We start from the raw sequence: 23,160 nt of genomic DNA on the forward strand, positions 1-23,160 counted from the left end.
ACTACCGAAGTGCCATTACCTTCTACACCAACAATGACGCGCTCATGTGCAAAATCTTTGCCATGACACTCCAAGGCGAGGCATAAGACGGGTTCTACACCTTACCTTCATGTTCAATCCGAAATTTCAGCGAAATTTCCTTGGTTTTCACTAAGGAATATTCGTCCTACCGCTCGATCAAAAAGAAGTCTGACCACCTCTTCAACATGAAGAATGATCTGAATGAGTCATTCCGCACATACATCAAAAGATTCAAGGCAACAAAGGCGAAGATTGTCAGACACGATGACAACATTGCATGCTCAGCATTCCGAAAATGGCTCCTAGCAGATCACCCACTTTTCAAAAAATTGATCATGGACGAGAACCTGACCCTGGAAAGCTCTTACGCTTTGGCAGAAAAGCACGCACTGTAGGATGAGGCCAAGCAGTCCTGCAAGAATGAGCAAAACAATAAGCGCATGGATCATTCTCAAAACAGAGATGACTCAGTGCCTAAGGCATTCACCAAGTTGACAGTTTTGGTTGGTCAGATTCTCCGTCATCTTAAGAATAAACCATGGTTCGAATTGCTGCCACCCATAAAGGATGATCTTACCAAACTGGATTAGACAAAGTATTGCACATTCCACTGAGGGCCAAGTCACACTACCAATGGTTGCCTGAAATGGAAATAGTACCTCGAGGAGCTGACGAAGAAATGCCGGTGCGACGAATACCTCGATAAGCTAGCTGCTCGGTCTACGCAAGTAACAGAAGTTGACACTGAACCCCCATTGAAGATGATGCGGATTAATGGCATATTTGCCAAGTCAGAGCACTCTCGGTCCACAATTAGCAATATGAATGAATGCTTGGAGAAATCTCCCATCACCTCCTAAACTCTGTTTATACCTCTCCCAATAAGTTTGAAGTCTCAAGCAATTCAGCGAACAAGACCTCGCAAGCCGAGGATTATCCCAGTTATTATGCAATTTCTACGTTCCGGCATAGTTGATGTGTTTCTTTATTCTCAATGAAGATCTAAGAAGTTATTCACAAACCTGGCTCAACTGTTGCCTACAACAACTGCTCAAAGCTCTATTTGGGCAAACTCTCCAGCACGAGAGGGTAAACTAATTCCCCGACACCCATCTGGGTAAGCTTTCTAGCATGAAAGGGTAAATTAACTCCCCGACACCCATCAGGGTAAGCTCTCCAACGCGAGAGGGTAAACTAATTCCCCGACACCCTTCAGGGTAAGCAGCGCGAGAGGGTAAACCACTTCGAAATATCCAAACGTGGATGGGTTATATGACTGCTCAGGTCCCTCTGAATGCATCAATAACCTGCGCTGGACGACTCCCAGAATTGGCCACGATAGTCATTCCACCAGAATAGACTTAGCCAACTAAAGGATTCAATTTTGTGGGATCTCGGGTCTCTAACCAGAAAAGACGCTAAGTGCAAGACCCCTGCCCATGAAAGAATTTGCGTGACAAGATGGTCCGTCCTCGACGTCCAAATCTTCATGAGTGGCTTGATTTCAAAGTGTTGCACTACTAGTTAAGTGACCTACCGGATCAAAGCTACGATTCAGAAGGATATGGTTTCTGAGGAGCGACTTCGCCTACACCTCATGCCAAAAAATGCCTCCGAGAGCCAGGGATGACGCCTAAAATGGTTACGCGAGTCGTCTGCTTCTGTAAGTAAGACGCCCAGCCGCTAACCCTATGACTACAAGCCCAAGGTAACCTGTAAGCTGAGACTTACTCCTACTATGACTACACAAACTTGCCTGGTTACTTACAAGCAAAACTTTCGGCCGACAGTCTATGGTTTAAGTTTTGATGGGACAAAGTCGAGTGTCATGACTATAGTAGCTACGTGGACCTCCTCTACTTCCTGCGAGAAGCACGAGTCCGCCCAACAGCTCTATAGGTCAAAAATCTCACAACGTGCCCCATGAGGGCCAAGGCTCAAAAAGCCACTAAAGTCTAGTGTCACAACTATAATTGCTACGCGGACCTCCTCTGCTTCCTGTGAGAAACACGAGTTCGGCCAATGGTTGTATAAGTCAAAAATCTCACAACGTGCCCCGGGAGGGCCAAGGCTCAAGAAGCCACTAAAGTCGAGTGTCACGACTATAGTAGCTACGCGAACCTCCTCTGCTTCCTACAAGAATGGCGAGTCCGGCCGACGGCTCTATAAGTAAAAAATCTCGCAATATGCCCCGAGAGGGCTAAAGCTCACAAAGCTACCCAAAGCCAAGATTCACAATTATAGCAGCTACGCGAACTTGCCTGCCTCCTATGAAGACAACGAGTTCGACCGCTGGCTTTATAAGTTAGAAATCTCGCTTTTTTTCCTTTTGCAGGCAAGGATCCCGAAGCTCCAAGGTTGAAACTAAAACCTAAGTGACGATATAGGATCAACTGCTTCATTGAAGCAACTCACCCAACCATCCATCCTACGGTAAAGTTTCACAAAAGACATGGCGAAATGGAAGGATAAGGCAAAAACAAGGAAAGCTGTTTAACAAATTTCTATCAAAATACTACTCCTTGGCAACATGTGCAACCATTGGTTCCTCAACTGCCATGCCTTCAGCAGCCGTGCCATTGCCAGCAGTTAAAACTTCCATCAGCTCATCCTCAGCCGTCCCTGCCTAGACCGCCTGACTTTCAATTAGTCCACCAAAGGCAGCCTCAAATGAGAAATCAAGCAGATCAACTGGAGAAATGGAAAAGGTCTCGAAGTCTTTCTCAGAAAACTCATAATTCGATGGCTTGACCTAAAGATAGTCTACATAGCTAAGCTTGTAGAAATTGACCTGACAGGAAGCAAACGCCACTTTGTGACTAGCTTTCTCATTCTTCAGCTGCGCATCCTCCTCAACAAGCCCAGTGTGAGCACCTTGCAGCTCATCCAGCTTATTTTTCATGTTCTCGCTAGCAGATAGCGCACCTTACAGATCCACTTCCTTAGACTCAAGCTTACTGGCAATCTCCTTGAGACAAGACACTTCAGCATGCATGAAGATAAGCTCATCGTCATTGGCAAAACAAGCAGATCGTAGCTTCGAATTGACACGCTTAAAGTCCTTGACCACCAGATAAACACGACAGATTTCCTTCTCTGCAGTTTTCAACATCGCCTGAGTCACACTAAGCCTAGCATTCAAATGGGCGGTTTCCTCACGAGCAATCTCCAACTGTAAAGAAGTGGGGGCAAAGACATCAGACCTCTTCAAAATGGAAAGTTCAGATTCGAGCTTCTCGATCTTTTCAGCAGCCGAGTGAAGCTGAGCCACCAATGCCACTTCGGCCTCCTTGGCATACTTGACAGCATCCTAATCAACGCGTATAGACTCAGCTGCCAGGATCAAAGTCTTATGCATTGTAGCAATCAAGGAGGACCTCATCGAGTATGCAGGACGCTTCGCAAAATGAGTCTGAACGGATGATAACTTCCCTAACATTGTCAAAATTGGTGCATGTATCTGCGTCCTCATATAGGTCAGCCTTCAGTAGCGTACAAACTTCAGGAAACTCTCCAGCTTCAGACTCGGTGGATCTTTCACAACTGCATGTACGAGCAGATTTCCCCCTTTCAGCAAACGAGTCAGTCACGACAGAATGATGAGTAGGCCCAGGTGCTGCTTTAGCAATAGAATCCACCTTCCGACTCTTCATAGCAGCGAGCCTCTTAAAGGCCGATCTAGACTTAGCTCTCGACGGACGCTTTGATACAAACCCAGATATCGGAGGCACCACCAAACTCTTCCTCTGGGCAAGTCTCTCAGAAATAGATGTGGTCACCTTCAGAGCAACAGGTTTCACAGGCTCAGGCTCAACGGTCATCTTCGCCCCCTTGGGGGAAGTTAGATCAATGACAAACTTCTCGGCATCAGACGAGCTCCTACAAGTAGCAGAAGAAGTCATTGGCTTCTTCTCAACCGAAGGCTCACAAGTAAGTGAGGAAGAACTCTTCTTTTCACCACCATTAGCAGTAGGTAAGAACTCTTCTTTTCACCACCATTAGCAGTAGGTTTTACAACGATTGGGCGAGCTAACGCCTCGTCCTTTATCCGCTTTATCTCTTCCCTCGGGGGCAAGCTACCTTTCTCCCGGCGAAGAGGGCTGAGCAGCCAACGCTATTTACGGTACTTAACTAGAATGCCCAAGGCAACGTGCATTTTCTTCATATCTGCCGAAGTCCTTGGAGTTGAGCCAAACTTCAAATCTACACAAAGTAAGAAAAACGATCAATAAATTGAAGTCATGGAGCAGCTCAACAAAAATTCAAGCAGGACAAGAATGAAGCAGTTCATTTACCACTGATAAAGGTAGTCGGGACACGCAAATCAAGAGAAGAGTCAGACTCCCACTCTCCGCTCACCTCCAAGGTGTCTCTCACCCAACCATGATCGTCTTTTCTAGAAGCATTGAACAGCTTATGGCGAAACCTCAGCTGCCCCACACCTTCCTTGTGGCCGATCTCAAGGAAGTACCATAACACATTTATGGTTAAGCCAAGATCAAAGAACCTGCTCAAGTTCAAGAACCCCACCATCGCATGAACTGCATTTGGGGAACATTAAGCAGGTGCGTATTTCAAGGAGCAAATCACCTATTGGATAACACGCAGCATGGGGGAAGGCCCGCACCTCCTTCCCATCTTTCTTCCGTGCCCAGCAACCTTGAAGACCCTGCCCAAGCTGGTCTCCCCGAGCCCTAGTGCGCCAATCCCCTTTGCCTGATTTGAGTCGTCCACCTGGCCCACTCCAACCGACCCGTGCCACGCCACCAAGCAGCCCTAAGGCTCCCATGCCGTGTTACCCACACTCACAGCCCCTGCCAAGTCGATTTTTCAAGTCCCAAGACTCCCAAAAAGGTTCAAGAAGAAGAAAATTCAAATTTTTCTTACCTTGGTGCGGCACAGAGAAGAAAAAGAACAATGAGAAACGACTATTCGCAAAGGCAAGAAAAGAAGAATGTTATGGGAGGGGGAAGAAAAAAAATATTCTCTGGCCTTTTTTTCTTGTTGGGATAATGATTGTTCTCCAAATTTATTTAATCCCCTGCTTAAGGTAGAATTAAATAGGTATTTGGGGCAATTATTTCCTTTTCCTAGAAGAAGTCTATCTCTAAATCAAGAAAGAAGATCAAGTTCAAATTGGGTAACAAATCTACAAACCCAAGCAGCTTGTGATTACTACACCTACTGCCATTTCCATGCATGCAGCATAGTAGGTGTGGGGGCATTTGTGGAGTCTAAAATAATCCTGGAAATTCTAGAGGCGACACGTGAACTTTTATTTGAGAAAGACAAGATTGCCCTCAATAAATGGGCAAGCTTCTCATATGCTCCCACTTGCAGCTCACATCCCCGGAGGACTCAGCAGCTGAACACAGCTGCCCACAGCTCACTTGCCCTTGGCAAGGAATTAAAGATAATGATTAATTGCCCAAATCCTATCTTTAATACATTCCTAATTGAAGATTGACTTCAATCAAGTAAGTAATCCTAATTTAAATAAATTAAGGATTATTACCCTATTATCTCAAGATATTATCTCCTATTAAATATCTTGGGAATATTTAGAGAATATTTCTCCATTAAACCCTATATGGCCGGCCCTAGTCCTATAAATACCCCATATTCTACCAATTTTAGAGGGCTTTTGCAACCCTAAAAAGCCTAAACACTTTACTCTCTCAGATAAATTAACTTAGGCATTGGAAATCCGTTGACCTAACCCTGCCTCCTACCTTGTGGGCGCGTGAGACTTAGGTCTTTGATCAAAGGTGTTGATTGTTTTGCAGGTGCATTTTCTTTAAGACTGAAGATGGCAGAAATTTGCATCGACAATTTGCATGGTTCATGTTTTTTTAATGCATATGATATTATCAACACTAATGAATGGGGAAGTAAGCTAAACCTTACAATGAGCTAGTTATAATAATTTTGTTCGAATTTACCGTTGATGAGAATTGAACCTAAAACCTCTCATTTATAAATAATAAAAAATACCAATAATTTGTAGTACTAAATGACATGATGCATATTTTTAAATTCTCATACTACTGGCAAGGATCAAGGCCACGCTTAGTGCTTTTAGTGGTGCTTGTTGGAGCCAGCTTGTTTTTTGCACTTTGATTTCAATCCACCCCTAAATTCATTAGTTATAATAAAAGGCCAATGCAGCATGCACATGTTACCATTTAGATTCAAATTCAAATCAAACACTTCAAACTCAGTTCATTGACATTATTTTTTTTTTTGCTTTCTAATTTTTCTTTTATTTACGAATGATAAGATAAGTTACATTAAATTTAATTATATTATATAAGAAAGGATTTCAATAAAACCTCAAGTGCAAAAATACAATTTTTAATCAACTAAGTTAAAAATCACTTTCAATTTTGATGACATTGTTGAAGTGAATGGCTTTTTAAGCATTGTTGAGTAAATTAATGTAAAATCCACGACAAGTAAAGCTAAAATATCCATACAGTAGACGCTATATCATCCCAATTAAAATGATTTGTTGAAGGTATCTTAAACTTTAAGGATTAAGATGAAAGTATATATGAACATAATTAATCTTCTACAGTTCTACTTCCATTGCCTTCCTCTTCAGGAAAGAATATGAGTAGAGCTGTATCCATTAATAAAAAGTATGAGAGGTAGAGCCTTCTTGTTCAGTTTCTCTAGTATACCATGCAAAAGTAAAAAACAAATTTAATATCCCTTGGGGTTATAAGTGTCCATGGAATTTACATATATTTTAAGGCTAACTAAATTTTATACCCTCTAATTTAGAGATGATTTTTAAAATAGATCACGAGGTCCAATTTTTTCACATTACATTGTGAGGTTTTGAAATTTTATCAATATATACTTTTTATTTGTTTGAACATTTGATCCTCCAATAAATTAATGAATTTTGTTTTGTTAATGTGATTTACACGTTATCCCATATATAGTCTCATGCTCATCATGTCATTAATTTGTTGAAGGGTCAATATGAATTGATTCAATTACAATAACATATGATGCAATATGAAAATTTTAGAACTTTGTGGCTCATTTTGAAAATGATTCTAAATTAAAGGATGTGAAATGTAGTTAACCTAAAATTTATTTATTTATTGTCTAAAACATGAAAGCTCACAGAAAAAAAGAGAGAAGATGTTTTAGAAATCTAAACCAGATTCTGGAAGTGCTATTTGAGCTAGAGTTGGCGTGCATTAGTTGAAAAACAAAACAAAAATAAAGGAAAAGAAGACATGTTGTAGGAGTGTTTTGTGTATTATAATTTGTTATTACAATCAAACAGAATCAAAGTGTCGGACATAAACATTCAAACAAACATCGAATTGTGACTTTTTTTTGCCTTCAGACACTAATTCAACTAAAGGAGAAAAAAAGAGAGCAGACAAATAGAATGAGAACATTGCCAGATTACATACTAAAGAAAAACCAAAAGCAAAAAGTCAATCCATTCCCAATACAAGTTGGTTCACATTAACAACTACTTTTTAGAATTTTAATCCCTCTGGTTATTAATTTTTAATCCATGCAAGCAAAGTCGGTGGGGGTGGGGGTGGGGAATTTGGAATCATAAACAACAATCATTGACAAGTTTGACGTTGACGTTTTGGTTACGTTCTTAACTCTGGTTCGGTACATTAATCACCTCACGAACTCTGCCTCACCGTGCAAGCAACCACCTGTGCCCACTGCCTCAGCCGCGTCTTCACCGTCTGCGGCGTATCTCCTTCACCCAACATTCCAATTTTCCCGAGAAACAAACAGAAAGTCAGGAACTTGATTCATAAACATGATGAATACTTGAAGAAGAAACAAAACCAAGTTTTTAAAATCACGTGAAAAATGAAATATACATACCGGGTCCGAAAATGGTATGGGGGCTGCCGATGGGGGAGGGCACCGAGTCGCACTCAGACGGCGTCGGCGAAAACAGCGACGTTGGAGTCCTAGTAGACTTATTAGAAACCGAGTCACAGTAACTCTTGTTAACCGCGTAGTAGAGTCCCAACGCGGGAAAAGTGTTAGCGAGTCGCTGATCGGACTCGGGCGAGTCAAACCCGAACCCTAGCTCGATGCAGGCTTTCAACTCGTCGAGATCTTCGTCGGTGACGCTCTTGCTCCGCTGGAGGTTCGATCTGCCGTTGATTTTCTTGCGGCGGTGCCATGCCTCGTCGCGGTATGCGTCCGGGGACCACGACCGCTGCTTGTAGAGCGGTGGAGGAGGCGGCGCGTGGGGTTCAGACATAGGCGCATCCACCGCCCCTGGCGTGGTGGGTGGGGGGATTTGCGGCGGAGGTCGGAGGACCTCGCGCGCTGGGGGCTCTTTGAGAGCGCTTATGGCTTGGTTGGCGTTTTTGGGTTTGTTACGAAGGAGGAGGGTTTAATAGGAGGGGAGGTAGATAGTAGGGCCCGGTGGAGACTTTGCTTGGGTTGGTCCTCGTCATCATGACCTGTACCCTTTGCTGATTTTTCACTAGTTTTTGGAAACTTCTCTTTTTTTTTCTTTTTTTTTTTTTCCCTTTGTTTGCGTGTTTTGGTATATGTATTTTCTGTTTGATTCGCGGAAAAATGTTCGGCGGGGAAGGGGGGTTTGTGTGTTAGGGTGGGGTTGTGTTCGTCATTGATGCTTCACATGAGTGAATATTGGTTTTTGTGGTTATACCCACCACCTTGTATTTTAGTTTTAAGGTAATTACGATATGCATGAGGGATTAATGAGTGTGATTATACATGCTCTAACACTCTCTTTCCAATTTTATATTCGTACAATAGAATAAGACCAAACCCAATTCTAAGCTAAAAGCTAAATTCTAGGTGCCGATCATTCGTGACGCCTCAATATTCGTGCTAGGAAGTTGTAGCACAGATTTCAGTTGAGTGAGTCTTTTCCTTTTTATAGTGTGTGTGTGTGTGTGTGTGTGAGATTGATAGTTTCCATTTATGCATTTGAAAAAGTATTCCTTACGTACGCCTGGCTTTGACGCACAAGTATGCTTATAATCTTTGATGCCATAATTATATCTACGACTATGAATGTTAGTATGTTGATTAGAACTATCCAATCACTGTGGCATGCTTATATTCATGTAGTCTACTCATCATTGCTGCACCCTATTGTTAGTGCTCGCCCCCGGCTAGGGTCAGTCCTTCATGTGTATGTTCACCCCTGCACCACACGCTCACTTTGGATCCAAATAGGTTTCAGTCCTGTCGTATAGGTCGTATTAGGCGACTCCGACTCGTAGGTGACCATGATTATCCCCAGTCTTCACATGATTATAGCACTACTGCGTATATTATGATTATACCCAGTCCTGTCATACAGGTCGCATTAAGTGACTCCGACTCGTGTGCTAGCATATATTGATGAGCAATAGGTGCAGTTGTATAGGTCGAATTAGGCGACTCCGACTAATGTGCTAGCATAGGTTGTTGAGCACCTGATTTTAGTTATATTACTATTGAGATTTTGTGATTTTGGGATGTCATCCTTATTTACGTTTTGCAGGCTACGGTAAGTATTTTCGTATTATACGTAGTATTTATATTTTGGAAACTATACATGTTTTACGGCGAGGGGTTAAAACATTTTCAAAGGTTTTTATTAAAACTTTATTTTCAGGCTCACTCACCCTTGTTTTTCGCCCCTCCAAGTTTTAGTAGCTGAGCTTTCATATCGACGAGGATTCTTGGCAAATCTTGAGGTAGACAGTTACCTTCGATAGTATACTTTCTCACCTTATTTTATTGTACTGTATTTATGTTATGTCATCATGTGTGAATTGGGTTCATTCCCACTCACAGAGCACTCTTGTATTTAGGCACTTTTATGTTTAAATTTATTCATATTTCCACATCACAACACTTTATGACTTCGTCACCCTCCAGATGTCGGCCATTATAGCTCGATTTGGAGTCTAGGTGGACGTTCCAGGTCGGGGTGTGTCAGAGATGGTCTAATGGGGCAATTGAATATTAATCATTTGATAAGATTGAAATTCAATTAAAACCTAAGGTAAGATCAAATATTAATTATAGTCCATTGACTAGATATCCACATAAGCATTTATATTTAAATTCATAATTAATTGTTATTAGATACTTAAATTCGTTTTTTTCATTCCCAAAATGGCCATATTAAACATTTGATTTTTTTTTGTCAAACTAAATTTTTGATTAATTTGATCCAGATTTTTTGCCACCATCCTTGACCTCCTCTATTAATAAATGCACCTGAATGGAAAACCGTAACAAAAAGATATTAATGAAATGTTAAGAAATAAAATGCAAAATACATAAAGTTTGACGTTACGCAAGTTGCAAAGTAAAGAGTATATACCAAACAATGATAAAATGATTAGCACCGAAGTATATAAATGTACTGAAATATAGTACCTAAATATGTGTACCGAAACATTGTACGAAGTATATGTATCAAAATGTATGTACATGTATAGTTCTATACGAAAAAAGTCTTCTTGTTGAGATCACTATTGTTATGAAAAATGGAAAAAACCCTTCATATATTTAGGTATAACAATCACTAAATGGAAAGTTCCATTCATATTAATAGAATTTTTTGAGGCAATTCAAACTAGAAGATGCAAAATCAAAATTCATGAAGTTGTGGTCACCGATTCACTGTGGAGCAGTATGGGTGGCTAGCTTGTAGGAGGGAGGGAGGAAGAGAGTGAGAGAGAGATTGAGAGGATCATCACCTTATATCAAATGAGTAATAAATTCTACAAAAATTCTCAAATGAGTAATAAATTAAATGCAAATATTTGAATTTCAAATGAGTAATAAATTTTGCAACATCTCTCATAAAAACAATTATTGTTCACGAGGATAGAATTGGAAGAAAGACCATAAAATCATTGTAAAATGGGTACATATGATGTGGAATCACTACTAGAAAATATCATTTTGCAGACAAATTCTAAGTTGACAAAGTAAAATTTTATTGCCACAAAACACCTTCCCCGACAAAATTTTTAATTTGTAAGCTCATAGTCGTTGAATTTGTGCTGACAATATTTTCGTTGGCGAAAAATATTTATACCGACAAATAAAATGACACTCGAGAAAGCATGCAAGTTTGTCATCTCTAACAATCAGAAGAGGGGCACAGACTAATTTATTCTCGCGCCTTTTGTCTTTTGGTCTTTTTGATTCACCCGCTTCTTCTTTTGTTATCGAAAAATTCCCCCTTTAAAAATCATTGTATTTTCATTGAACACTAATCTTAACTGTCGATAGCCCAACCTTCTGTTTCTCTTTGAAATCGTAACTCTCTGCTCTCCGATCTCGCTCCATTTGCTCATCGTCACTCCGTAGGCTCGACATCGCCATCGCCATCGCTCCGTGTGGTTGACATCGCCGTCGATTCGTCTAATCGCGTCATCGTCAAAGTGCCCGACCATTCTAACTCCAAAATTTCTAATGCAGGGTGCTTCTTTGCATTTCGTTCTCTAAAACTTTGGGTAAGTTCTCAATCTTTATCTACCCTATTCTTTCCCCGTAGCTTTTTGTATAGTTTCAATTTTATGGTGCTTTTCTTAGATTTGTTCTTCCACTGTAATTTTGAGGGATTTTAGGTAATGAATTTGGTTGAGAATCTAAGTTAGGTTTGTAATTTCTTTCTAGCCTGCCTGAGTTTGAGGATGATTAATCCACTTTTTGAATTTTAATTACTTTTAACTTTTATTTCTGAGAAACTGCAATCAAAATGCAGTTATGGTTTTATAGTCATAATCGATTGTGAGTCTTTGCACCACATCAGTCAATTCCTATGTTTAATGAATTGAAATTAGGGTCATGTTACTAATTAAATTGTCGGGTTAAGGTTATGAGAAATCAGTCATTTTCCCATTACTCTCCCTGGTTTTTATTGCTTTTAAAGTTCCAATATTTAATCGAATTAATATTCTAGTAGTAGATATCTCTACAACTGGGCTGTATATTTCATGAAAAATTTGATATGTGGTCTAATTCTTCTGTTGCAATCCTTTATTGTTCTCGGGTATATTGTTCTCGTTGTTTTGACAACCACCAGTTGTCACATCCCGGCCCGGGCGGGACCACTTCCCGGGTCCAACTCCACCGTAGCACGATATTGTCCGTTTTGAGCCCCAACCACGCCCTCACGGTTTTGTTTTTGAGAACTCACACGAGAACTTTCCGATTGGTCACCCATCCTGGGAATGCTCTCGCGCGCTACTTGCTTAACTTCGGAGTTCCCATGGAATCCGAAGCCAGTGAGCTCTCAAAAGGTCTCGTGCTAGATAGAACTGGGAATATACATATAAGGATCACTCCCTTGGGCGATGTGGAATGTTACAATCCACCTCCCTTAGGGGCCCAACGTCCTCGTCGGCACACACGCGGCCAAGGTTAGGCTCTGATACCAAATTGTCGCATCCTGACCTGGGGCGGGACCACTTCCCGGCCCGACTCCACCGTAGCACGATATTGTCCGCTTTGGGTCCCAACCACGCCCTCACGGTTTTATTTTTGGGAACTCATACGAGAACTTCCGACAGGTCACCCATCCTGGGAATGCTCTCGCGTTACTCGCTTAACTTCGGAGTTCCCATGGAACCCGAAGCCAGTGAGCTCCCAAAAGGCCTCGTGCTAGATAAAGATGGGAATATACATATAAGGATCACTTCCCTATACGATGTGGGATGTTACACCAGTCATCTGGTACATGATTCATTTTCTAGTCAATAAATGTTTAGTAACTATTTAATTTTCTTTCATCATTAACTAGTTAGATTTTAATCCCAGTATCTGTAGAAATGTTTAGTAACGGCATACATTCAGTTTGGTGATTTGGATTCATTTTTCACTGGTGTTTCTTTGGCATTATTTAATCTTCTATAAAAATAGTACTTGTACAGAAAGAGCTTGGGAGGCAAACAATGCTTGCTCTATGCAAGAAGCGCACGATCAAAGAAGCTCTAGAAGGTTTGTTATCTCTCTAGTCTATAATGTATATATGATCAATTATATATGAAAGTTCCTTTTTTTGTATCACTGTCTTTAAGTTCTTGTGTAATCGCGTGGTAATTTGAACATGTAATTGTTTAGGTTTTCATTTAGTTATGTTGTTGATTCTTCATGGCTTTCATTTTTGAATCTTACTCCCAAGCTCACATTAACAATACGTATACAAACGCATCTTAAAGAGACCCGAAAATTTTTTATGACTACCTCCTGGGACCCGAGTGCTCCACTATTACAATTTGCAAAGGTTGACCTAGCCTTTTTCGATACTTATCACATTATTCAAATCAGTTTTGATTCACTCTTGTGTTCATTTCGGTGGTATCATGCTGTGTTGGTTATTGATTGTCGTTTTTGTTGCACTTGTGTCCATTTTGGTGATATTATACAACGCGGGTGTTGATTATTGATTGTCGTTGAATCACACTGGTGCAAGAAGTGAAACTCTTTTTTCTCAATGTGCTACAAATAAATAGTGGTGGCCAGGTTGGTGCACTTTTTCAATAAGCCTTCTAACTATTAATGATCATTGACTGTGTTAAAACCTCTGCCTTTTTCCATCTAACTAGAGACACTAGAAGATAGATAGAGTAGTACTCTAAATTGATGCTGCTTGATCACTTCTTATGAATCAACATGCATTACCCAACCGTTGAGTTGTGGGAAGATAGTTTGTGTGTTTAATTTAGTTAGTATTTTGAGTGAATTTTTATGTTTTTACATTGGTCATCATTTTTTGTTTACAATTATGTCTAGATTGACCTCTTCACTTGAGAACATGATGACATTTAAGAATGTGCCTACCATGAATGTTCTGATGCTTTGGTTCTTTTCCATAGTTGAGCATTTACTGATTTCTATTTTTTTTCAAATCTTGCAGGTTATTTATGAAATTATTGAAACGTCGTGGTGTACCAAATGGTTTGATTATAAGCCACCTCCCTTTTGGTCCAACAACTTATTTCAACTGCTCAATTTGGCATGTAGTGTAATAATTTTCAAATATTTTGGTATTAAGACTAATGTAGGAATACATAGAAAGGATTTAGATTCATTGTTAAAATTGATTATGAGTCTATCGCTAATTGTATTGTCAATTTGTACCTATTTGGTTATGTTTATGTTTTGTAACAAATTTTTTTTTGCAGGTGCGGGATGTTTTGTGATGCTACATGGCAGCCAATTTTGAGGAATGAGAGTAGGATAATTTAATTGTGTAACATATTTCATAAATTAAATGTCCTTCCCGACAAAACTAGTTTTGTTGAGACAGAGAAGACTATGCTGACGAAATATCGATGGTGACAAAGATATTTTATTGGCTGAAAAGTACTATTTGTCTGCTAAAATGCCCTTTATCGACGAAAATATTTGTCGGGACATGTGGAAATGCCGACAAAAAAGAGTTTGTCGGTAAAATTTGAACCTTAGCTAACAAAATACCAAAATTTGTCGGGAAAACTCTTAGACGATATGCTTTGCAAGACAAAATGGCCGACAAATTTTGGCTTTTGCCGACAAACTAATTTTGTAGGTAAAGTCAAAATTTGTAGTAGTGAATATGCATGATGACATGTAAAGCGGATCAAATGACTAAATTCAATTCTTAATCTTATACCATGTATTAATCAAAAGTTGATCTTATTCAAGGATTAGACTCTAATTTCCAAAATCAAGGGATAATTAAAGAAGTACTCGGGAAAAATTTTGAGTGTGGAAATTACTATTATAATTAGGGTTTATGGTTTTATAGAAAATCTTAAGGTCCTGTGCTAGTTAGAGTAGACTCGAAAATATCATGATTAGGTTCAAATGATTAATGTTGTAAAAATTAATTAATAATACTTAAGATGAAGTTACGCATATGTATGCATGACAAATCTACCTACGCAAAGTTGGTTGGCTTGGGATGGATGTTTAGGTAACCACACTGAAAACCTAATAACTGGTGAAGCTGAAATTGTTGTAAAGCTGCAGGGTAGATTGAGCTTGAGCTGGGGTTGGATTCACAATGAAGATAACTTGACACACACGATACATGATGGAACATGCCTCAATTGGTACATTCATTTATGACATTAATTAAGTAACTTGCTAATCAGTTTAGTTTTGTTTCATTTTCAATGTAGTTCATCTTGCAATTTAGTTCTATATCATTTTCATGTTGATGGAGTGGGTAACAAGGGTTGCTCAAATTTTAGCTACATTTGCATGTAAAGAAATTAAAATAGTACGTAAGTAATTATTATTTTATTTTGGTTAGGAAACTATGGTTAATTCTGAGGCTTTTTATATTAGCACCCCACATTAAAATTTAATATTAAATAACTTATTTGCCCAACTATGCAATGTCAATTTTGACATTATTAGGTTCAAAAAAAAAAAAAAAAAATCTAAATACACCCCAAATCACTTTTAGCGTATTATTTCTCTTATTCAACTAGCAAAACCCCTTCCACACTCTATTGTTGAACGAAACTCTAACCAATGAAACTACAAACATGTTGATTGAGAAAAATCATTTTTGATGAATGGAACACGAAATCGATGTACCTTCCACATGTATTGAGAAAAGGTAATTTTGAAAGTCTAATGGAATCATTTGGTGCCAATCCCCATCAAATTTGTTGGTTCTTTTATGTTATTTGTATTAGAAAGATGGAGACCTAATTCTTCAGTATATGAATGACAACATATGTCTGGGAAAACCCGCCTTGTCATCCCAAAAAGAAAAGTTTAGCGATTAAAAAAGGCAACATTTTATGTGGCCACCCTTGAGAAAAAGGGTAGCAACTATAGGAATCTATTTCAATTGAATGTTAGACAGTGTCAAAGAATGTGAAATGCAGTTAAAAGACACATAACCCTCTAGCCAAGAGAAATCGAAGAAAACGTTCACATTCAACAAGAAAGGGCATTCTTTAAGTCATTAGAAACCGAGACCCAAAACAATTCCCAATACTTATCCTTTATTTTTTAATTTAGTCTCCAAATTTATACTTAAACATCCTGGTATTTCTTTCTAGACAACCCATCCAGAACATTACCATTGCACTAGTCCCATAAAACTCTTACCTTTTTTCTCTAATCTAAACAATTTTCGAATCATTCATTTTGAAATCATTCGGCAAACTAAATGTTCAAATGTTTAGATTCGGTCCCTGAAAATTAAAAACGAGTGTTATAAGATTTGAGAAATATGGGGTGTATAGAAAATATGGGGTGTATGTAGAAAATATAAGGTGTATATTGAGAATGTGGGGTGTGGGGGTATTATGGGGAAGTATGTGGGGGTGTATTAAGATAATTTTTAAGCGAAAAAGCAAATGGAGAGTGTATTAAGTATGTGAGATTTATTCAACAATTTGTGGGTGTTAATATAATAAGCAAACTTTGTATTATATACATAATTAATGAGAACAATTAAATACATGAGCAGGCTTTGTATTATATAGTTGGTTGAACACACCATAATATTTTAAGAATAATGCTAGCTAGAAAGACTAAATTTGTAAATAAAATATGCAAACTAAATGATGTGTCACTAATAAGAAATGAGCATATTTATCAACGCTTAAGTAATCATTCAATCATCAACTTCTCAATCATTTAGTTTACAAAATTTTATCTACATATTTAGTCTTCCTAGCATTACTCATAATTTAATTAAATGAATTCACGATACGCAAACCTCTGTATAAATTACCAACTAATCAAAGTTAAGCTATATTACAATTTACATGTCAATTTCCTTCGTGTATCAGCAGCCTGCAAGAGGAAGGACGGGTCTCTGACGGCTTAATTTCCATTAGAATATAATGGAGATGCTTCATAGATTTGTATGTTGACCCAATTAGTCGTATAAGTTCCAGAAAGTTTGGACAAATATACAGCAGAGGGGTGAATCCTTGCAACTTTCTTTCATTCTTTGACCACGAAGAGAAGGTGGATGCCAATTTGCCAGTGCCAAAGTCTCAACTATTACCGGTATTTTACATCCTCGTTATAGCGTCTTCTACTAATAATATAAAGATACGTGTAACTTTTTATCTACATAATATAATAAGATTCACTTTAATACGAGACGTCTTGATATATAACAATGTACCAGTATCATATAATTTACTCTTTGTTTCCACTACCTCATATGCTAGCATTATATTACATCATTACATGAATAATGACCTTTTATTTTAATTGCAAATTTGACTGTGTATCTGAGTTGTGACTTTGGATTCCCATATCTCGACCCTTCCATGCCAAACCCTAAACACACAAAACTGAGAGAATGATGGCATGGGAAGAATGCAGAGCGCGGATCATCATGTCAGGTGTCCCATATCTTTTGAATTTTAATCCAAAAGCACTTGTAATTAGTAGTAATTAGTCAGCGCAGCAGTTCCAAGTCGGCGGAGTTGTTTAAAGTAAACGTGGGGTATCAACTTACAATTTTCTAAAGCCAAAAGCCATTTTGATATCTCCATTCAAGTACTTTTATTATTATTTTTTTTTTTTGAATTAAAACATTTGAGTTGAATAATTAACGTGAGATTTTTATTGTAATATTTGGTTACTTACTGTAGGTTCCCGCTATTTTCAAGTCGCCACATTAACAGCAAAAACCAAGTAATCATACTTTCAATAAATAAGATGGTGCCTTGTTTATAATGTGATTATACGATTATTTATCTTTATTTCTATCCTCATCCGATGACTTACCACATCTTGAGAAAGATAAACAAAAACCAAACAAAGGCATGAGGCTTAAGAGATGAAAATTTAAAAAGGCCTTCTTAATATGAGTATTTATAAAATCATTTTTTAAATTTCCATGAAAAATTGTTCTTCTTGGTTTTGGAAAAATCATTATTCCCTTCTCTCAAACAAAAATACGAAGAAAAGAGTGTCATATGAAGAAAAGGCTGGAGGCGTGATTTGGAATTTTTTTTTTAATTTTTTTAATTTTTAATATTAAGAGCATCTCCATCTGTTAGTAAAATACAAGAGTAAAAACATGTAAGTAGCCTTTACTTTGAAGAGTACTTGTCTTCATGCAACTCCACTCATTTAAAAAGGACAAGGCCATAGGCAAGTGCAAGCAATGAGAAGTACTATTCACAAATGTTTATAATTTTTTTAATCTTTTATGCTTTGTTGGCCTTGTCTAGTAGAATTACAAACCAAATTAACAATCCCACTATAGCATCTACTATAAACAAAACACAAGCCGTAATCACCGTCTTGTTCCAAACTTCGAAAAGAAGTCATTTTGACCATGGACTAAGCATGAACTGTTGACAAATTAGACTTTGGGCATGAATTAGCATTGAAGATCGGAAACAATGATCAACTTTGGTTTGGAACAGCAACTTTGGATTAGACAACTTTGGGCATCGTCTAGATGTCCCACATCCACCCTCAGCACCTAAACATACCTTGCACAAACCTGTCCCATTGATTACCCCTTGAAACCCACTTGCTGGCTGCTCACGTCGCAATGACGTGGCCTTTGCCAGAGGGCTTAAGGCTTAGCAAAAGATCTTGCTCTTACATTTCATTAACGGGTGAAGATGTTCTAAATCGCTCCAATATGAAGCCCTTGTCAAAGGTGTGACCTAAGGCCTTGCACACATAAAAAATAAAAATAAAAGCTTAAAATTTTTAAGGGACGAAACATGTTGCACACGTAATCCGTACAATTTATTCGGTGTTGTTGGATTTCAAATGAAACTTTTTTTTTGATAAAATTAGAATTTCGAACCCAACTTGTACCCCAATATAACATCAATTTTCAATTTGATAGTGTTGGGCTTGAGTAAATTTGGGCCAAAACCCAAATTTGGGCTGAAATACCGAATATACAGAAGTCTTCTATATCCCATGATTCGCCTCATCGTTCCCATGGCGTAAGTCGGTGATAGAGGAGGCAAACTGTAACTACCAAAAGGGTTAGGGCTCCTCTCAGGTTCGCAACTCGACCTGTCGACCCTCGAATTCGAATCGAATCCGCTGGAACGATGTGGCACGAAGCCAGGAGGTCGGAGCGGAAGGTCCACGACATGATGGACGCCGCTCGTAAGCGAGCTCAACGGCGTGCCGTTTTCCTGGCCAAGCGCCGCGGCGACCCCCAGCAGTTGATCCAGGTCGTCGGCTCTCGCTGCCGCTTGTACCGTGATGACGGCCTGTACCAAGCCGCCGAGGACCAGCAAGGCCTGTAATGCTCCTTTCCCTCAACTCTCCTTCTCTCAGCTTCAATTTGCATGTGTATGTATGATCACGACGTCGTTTTGTTCGAATTCAATTTCTATCAGGATTCCTTGGAATGGGAAGCAGGATGTTTTGATTGATAGGTATAAATTTCAATTCTGTTTTAGTTTTACTGTCGATTTTTCATATCAAATTTGTGACGGTTTTTAGCTTGAATTTTGTATTGGTTAATGTAAAATGCAGATTTGATGGGCGAGCTCTGCTCGATTTTATTCGAGATACGCGGCACTTGCGTGCTCACGAAAAGTCCGAAGAAGAGGAGGAATTAGAAGAGTTTGTTAATTTTGAGCGTTATCGGGATTTAATTAAGCATCGTCGTAGAGGATGTCGGTACTTTGTTTTGAATTCTAATCAAATGTATTCATTTAAATGTGGATGACATTGTAGATTACAGACCATGTTTATGTAATCGAATGGCCTTAAGTTCGTAGGTTATACATTGCTTTTCTGTATGCAATAATTATCTCTATCCGTAAAGGCATTGAAAGACGAAAATTACAAACCTTTGGTGTTCGAAATATTAATTGTGATGTGGGGTTTTAATTTAAGATTGTCACAGTTTAAGCTTCTTACGTTATCAGATACTGATGATGAGGGTTTGCTACATGTGGAACAAGAGATAGAGGCCAAGTTTACTGCCCCGTTTGCTCCTGACAGGTATGAATTTTCTTTTACATTTATACGGGTGCAGGTCTTCTCATTATTAGTGGTATGTATGTTTAGCATACTATGATAGTATTGCTTGTGGCATCAAGTCTTGTTTTTGATGTATATGTAGGTCTCAGGCGCAACAACCTTCTGCTGTTAAGGGTTCTTATTCGCAGGTGGGGTTCTCTTATGAAGGGAATGGAAAAGATGAGGCCCAGTTTTCGGACTCTGATGATAATGATGAAGATGATGATGAAGATGAGGATGAGGATGATTTCAACAGTGATGACAGCAGTGATGAAGGAATGGATAAAATAGCAAAAGAGTTTGGAATAAAAAGATATGGTTGGCTTGTTTACATGGATAAGAAAGCTAAGGAGGAGGAAAAACGGCAAAAAGAAGTGATCAAAGGCAATCCTGCAATTGTAAGTTCTCACTATTGTGGGTTACATGTACTTTCTGTTCCGGTAGTCATAATCCATAATTTGAATTCGCAAAAATCTGTAGAGGAAACTAAGTCGTAAGGAAAGAAGGAAGGCTTCTCAGATAGAAAGGGAGAGAGAAAGAGAAGCTGCACGGGTAACTGGAACTCTGGTGCTCCACCATGACCCATACCGGTAAACAATGAAAAATTTTATTTTCCAAAATTACTTGACTTTTGCTCCTGTTGCCCAAATGGTAGGATTTTTCCTTCCATATAACTTATGAAAAGATTGCACTGCAGTGAAACTAGACGAAGTCCAACATATGAAGCTTATCCTCGCCCAAGAAGGTAAAATCGTTATATCATTCGTATTCGTGTCTATATCTTCCCACAAAAGACCTTTGTTTGTTACCTCTTGTTATTTGTGTTTGTAGATCAAGATCTCGATCATATTCACCATCATACCCACGGAGATATCCTCGTGGACGACATTCTGATGATGCTCATCGAAGCAAACCAACAATTGCTAAAATTGAATATATTACTGAATTCGGGGGATCCGGGGACAAGGATGGATCAAAGCGTGAAGGGTTCTCTCCACCATCGTCTCCTCCCTCACAGGCCGATGTGTTAATCCGGTCGGAGCACTCGAACATTTATTCTTACAAAGATTCATTGGACACTCTTTACTCTGCTGCATCTTTTCACCCATTTTGTTACCTGAGCAAAATTTATTGGCTTAGAATAGATCAGGCTTAGGGGTATCAACCTAACTGCCAACAGGAAGAGGGAAGGAGGCTTTGTTTCTGAAGCTCATTTTGTTCCCGGATATTGTTATTCCTAATGCTTCTTCTTTCCTGCAGGCCTTCAACTGGTCTCATACTTGAGGCTCTGCATATTGATCCTGCATCCGGTGCATCCCTTGAGAAGGATAAGGGCGCTAAATTGGTGAAACCACCAGCAAGGTATCTCATGGAACCTGGATCAGAAGATCTTTTGTTTTTCTTCAGATTTGAAGTTTGAGGGAACGTAATGATTGGAGGCTTTATTAATCATTGTGCTTATTGTTTTCGTCTCGGCTTTTATCACTGTGGTTTTTCTATATCCTTGTAACTGTATTTTTCTCACTTTTTAAACTTTGCTTGTTTCCTTACCTCACAGTACTTCATCAGCATTAGCTAAGTTAACTAAGGGAAGTGCTTCTGTTGGGCCATTGAAGCAGCAACCAGTGGAGAAGAAAGAAACTCCTCAAGAACGACTTAAAAGGATTATGAGCAAGCAACTGAACAAGCAAAGTATGTCCGATAACTTAATGCATTGCTTATGTTAAACAGCTGATTGTTATTCAATTTTGTTATCAGTGCCTGACTCATGGTATATAATATCATTTTGAACTTAATTGCTTTTTCAGTTAAGAAAGATACTGCTGCTGAAATAGCTAAAAAGCGACAGCAGGAACGCCAGAGGCTGGAAAAACTTGCAGAAACAAGCCGATTAAGTCGATCTAGGCGTCGTAGCCGCAGTAGGAGTTATAGCCGTTCTCCTCCAAGGTCGGTGATTTTTCTTTTTACATAATAAAAGGTGCTGGCTATGAGTATGAACATAAGGCTGATAATCAAATCATGTTGTGATCTCTTATGGTGGGTCCAAAATCTATGCCGCAATTATATTGCCTTGCCCATGATTGTGAAAATGTGTTAAATGCATAAGACACCAACGTAGTAGAAGTCCGAGAAGGAAGAGTTCCCTAAGACGTTATTCCCGGTCTCATTCTAGATCTCGTTCCCGGTCTAGCTCCCGCTCTCGAACCCGTAATCGTTCACGAACTTACTCCCGCTCACCAAGGTGACCCCACTGTGTACCTTTTCCTTATGTTGCCTGGGGCCTGTTTGCGCTCATGGGGATTGTTTCCGAGAGCGGACCACCTTACAGGGTTAGGAGCCGTTCAAGATATTGATGGAAAAAGAGTTGAGGAAGTTGAGCAGGGTACTTGATGTACTTTTATTTGAGTTCTAGAAGGTAGAACCGGTCAATCATACGTGAATTTCTGGGTTTGTGGGATCCCGCTATGAGTTATGAAATCCGAAACTTGTTTGTATATGAAATATTATATTAAATGGACTGGTATGATTTTATGTTTCGTTCTCGAATTGGATTGGATTCTTTGTGTGCTGCATGAAGAAACGGATGTCAGCATCCAAATTTTGGCCAAGTTGAAGGTAAAACATGGAGTCGTCAAGAATTAAACTTGGTTAAAATTTGAAAATTGACATTCATTTCTTCTTGCAACGTACGTTGAAAATCTAGTATAGTGAATTATCTAATTCAACCATGGACACAATACCTTTCCGTTTTTTGGTGCTTTTTTTTTTTTATTTGTTGTTGCGTTCTTTTCATACCTTCTTCCTCGTTTTCAGCCCCTTTCCCTCAACCCAAGCCCTTCCATATTTCCATCACCAACCTACACATTAGTCCTTAGCAACAGTGAATTTTCTTCTCCACCATCTTCCCTCCCCAAGAACCAAAAATTACATCTTAAAGTTTCGAGCCCAATCTGGAATCTCAATTGGCTACACTTTAAGATTTGATTTTTGCTTTTGGGTATGCTTGTCACATTTGGGTTGATTTGGATGTGGCCTGCTTCCATTTAATGGGGATTAAGGTTTTATGGGCTAACTGCTTTTGATGTATTCTTGTATCCGTTTGCTGCTAGTGCCCCTTTTGGTGCTTCCCACAGTTGTGGATTTCATGTTTGCGGTGGTTTTCTGGATAGT

General features: G+C 39.0%; 2 protein-coding genes across 4 annotated transcripts; one reads left to right on the plus strand and one right to left on the minus strand.

Annotated features, from left to right (window-relative positions):
- Nucleotides 1–7,428: 7,428 nt before the first annotated feature.
- LOC137707732 (uncharacterized) lies at nt 7,429–8,401 on the minus strand. The gene is made up of 2 exons (XM_068446645.1): nt 7,897–8,401; nt 7,429–7,765 (listed from the first exon to the last, which is right to left on the minus strand). The coding sequence occupies exons 1-2, from the start codon at nt 8,282–8,284 to the stop codon at nt 7,686–7,688; spliced, it is 468 nt and encodes a 155-aa protein (XP_068302746.1). The 5' UTR covers nt 8,285–8,401; the 3' UTR covers nt 7,429–7,685.
- Nucleotides 8,402–18,956: 10,555 nt separating this feature from the next.
- Nucleotides 18,957–22,526, plus strand: LOC137739288 (uncharacterized). 3 transcript variants are annotated; one of them, XM_068478858.1, is made up of 12 exons: nt 18,957–19,261; nt 19,359–19,397; nt 19,498–19,640; nt 19,896–19,971; nt 20,093–20,387; nt 20,470–20,579; nt 20,687–20,734; nt 20,821–21,024; nt 21,250–21,351; nt 21,548–21,681; nt 21,798–21,936; nt 22,097–22,526. In XM_068478858.1, the coding sequence occupies exons 1-12, from the start codon at nt 19,065–19,067 to the stop codon at nt 22,233–22,235; spliced, it is 1,626 nt and encodes a 541-aa protein (XP_068334959.1). In that variant the 5' UTR covers nt 18,957–19,064; the 3' UTR covers nt 22,236–22,526. The 3 variants fall into 3 exon arrangements, with proteins under 3 accessions (XP_068334959.1, XP_068334944.1, XP_068334951.1); XM_068478843.1 differs by lacking the exon at nt 22,097–22,526 and having other exon boundaries at nt 21,798–22,006; XM_068478850.1 differs by lacking the exon at nt 22,097–22,526 and having other exon boundaries at nt 19,498–19,554; nt 19,894–19,971; nt 21,798–22,006.
- Nucleotides 22,527–23,160: the final 634 nt, after the last annotated feature.

The sequence above is a fragment of the Pyrus communis genome, chromosome 1 (assembly GCF_963583255.1).
Source record: "Pyrus communis chromosome 1, drPyrComm1.1, whole genome shotgun sequence".
NCBI lineage: Eukaryota > Viridiplantae > Streptophyta > Magnoliopsida > Rosales > Rosaceae > Pyrus > Pyrus communis.

Excerpts from the sequence above, each read along its gene's own strand:
- LOC137707732 (XM_068446645.1), bottom strand. The coding sequence starts at position 8,284 with ATGTCTGAACCCCACGCGCCGCCTCCTCCACCGCTCTACAAGCAGCGG. Across the intron at positions 7,766-7,896 it reads CCATACCATTTTCGGACCCG|GAGATACGCCGCAGACGGTG; the intron begins GTATGTATATTT and ends TGTTGGGTGAAG.
- LOC137739288 (XM_068478858.1), top strand. The coding sequence starts at position 19,065 with ATGTGGCACGAAGCCAGGAGGTCGGAGCGGAAGGTCCACGACATGATG. Across the intron at positions 19,262-19,358 it reads GCCGAGGACCAGCAAGGCCT|GATTCCTTGGAATGGGAAGC; the intron begins GTAATGCTCCTT and ends AATTTCTATCAG. Across the intron at positions 20,580-20,686 it reads CTCCACCATGACCCATACCG|TGAAACTAGACGAAGTCCAA; the intron begins GTAAACAATGAA and ends ATTGCACTGCAG.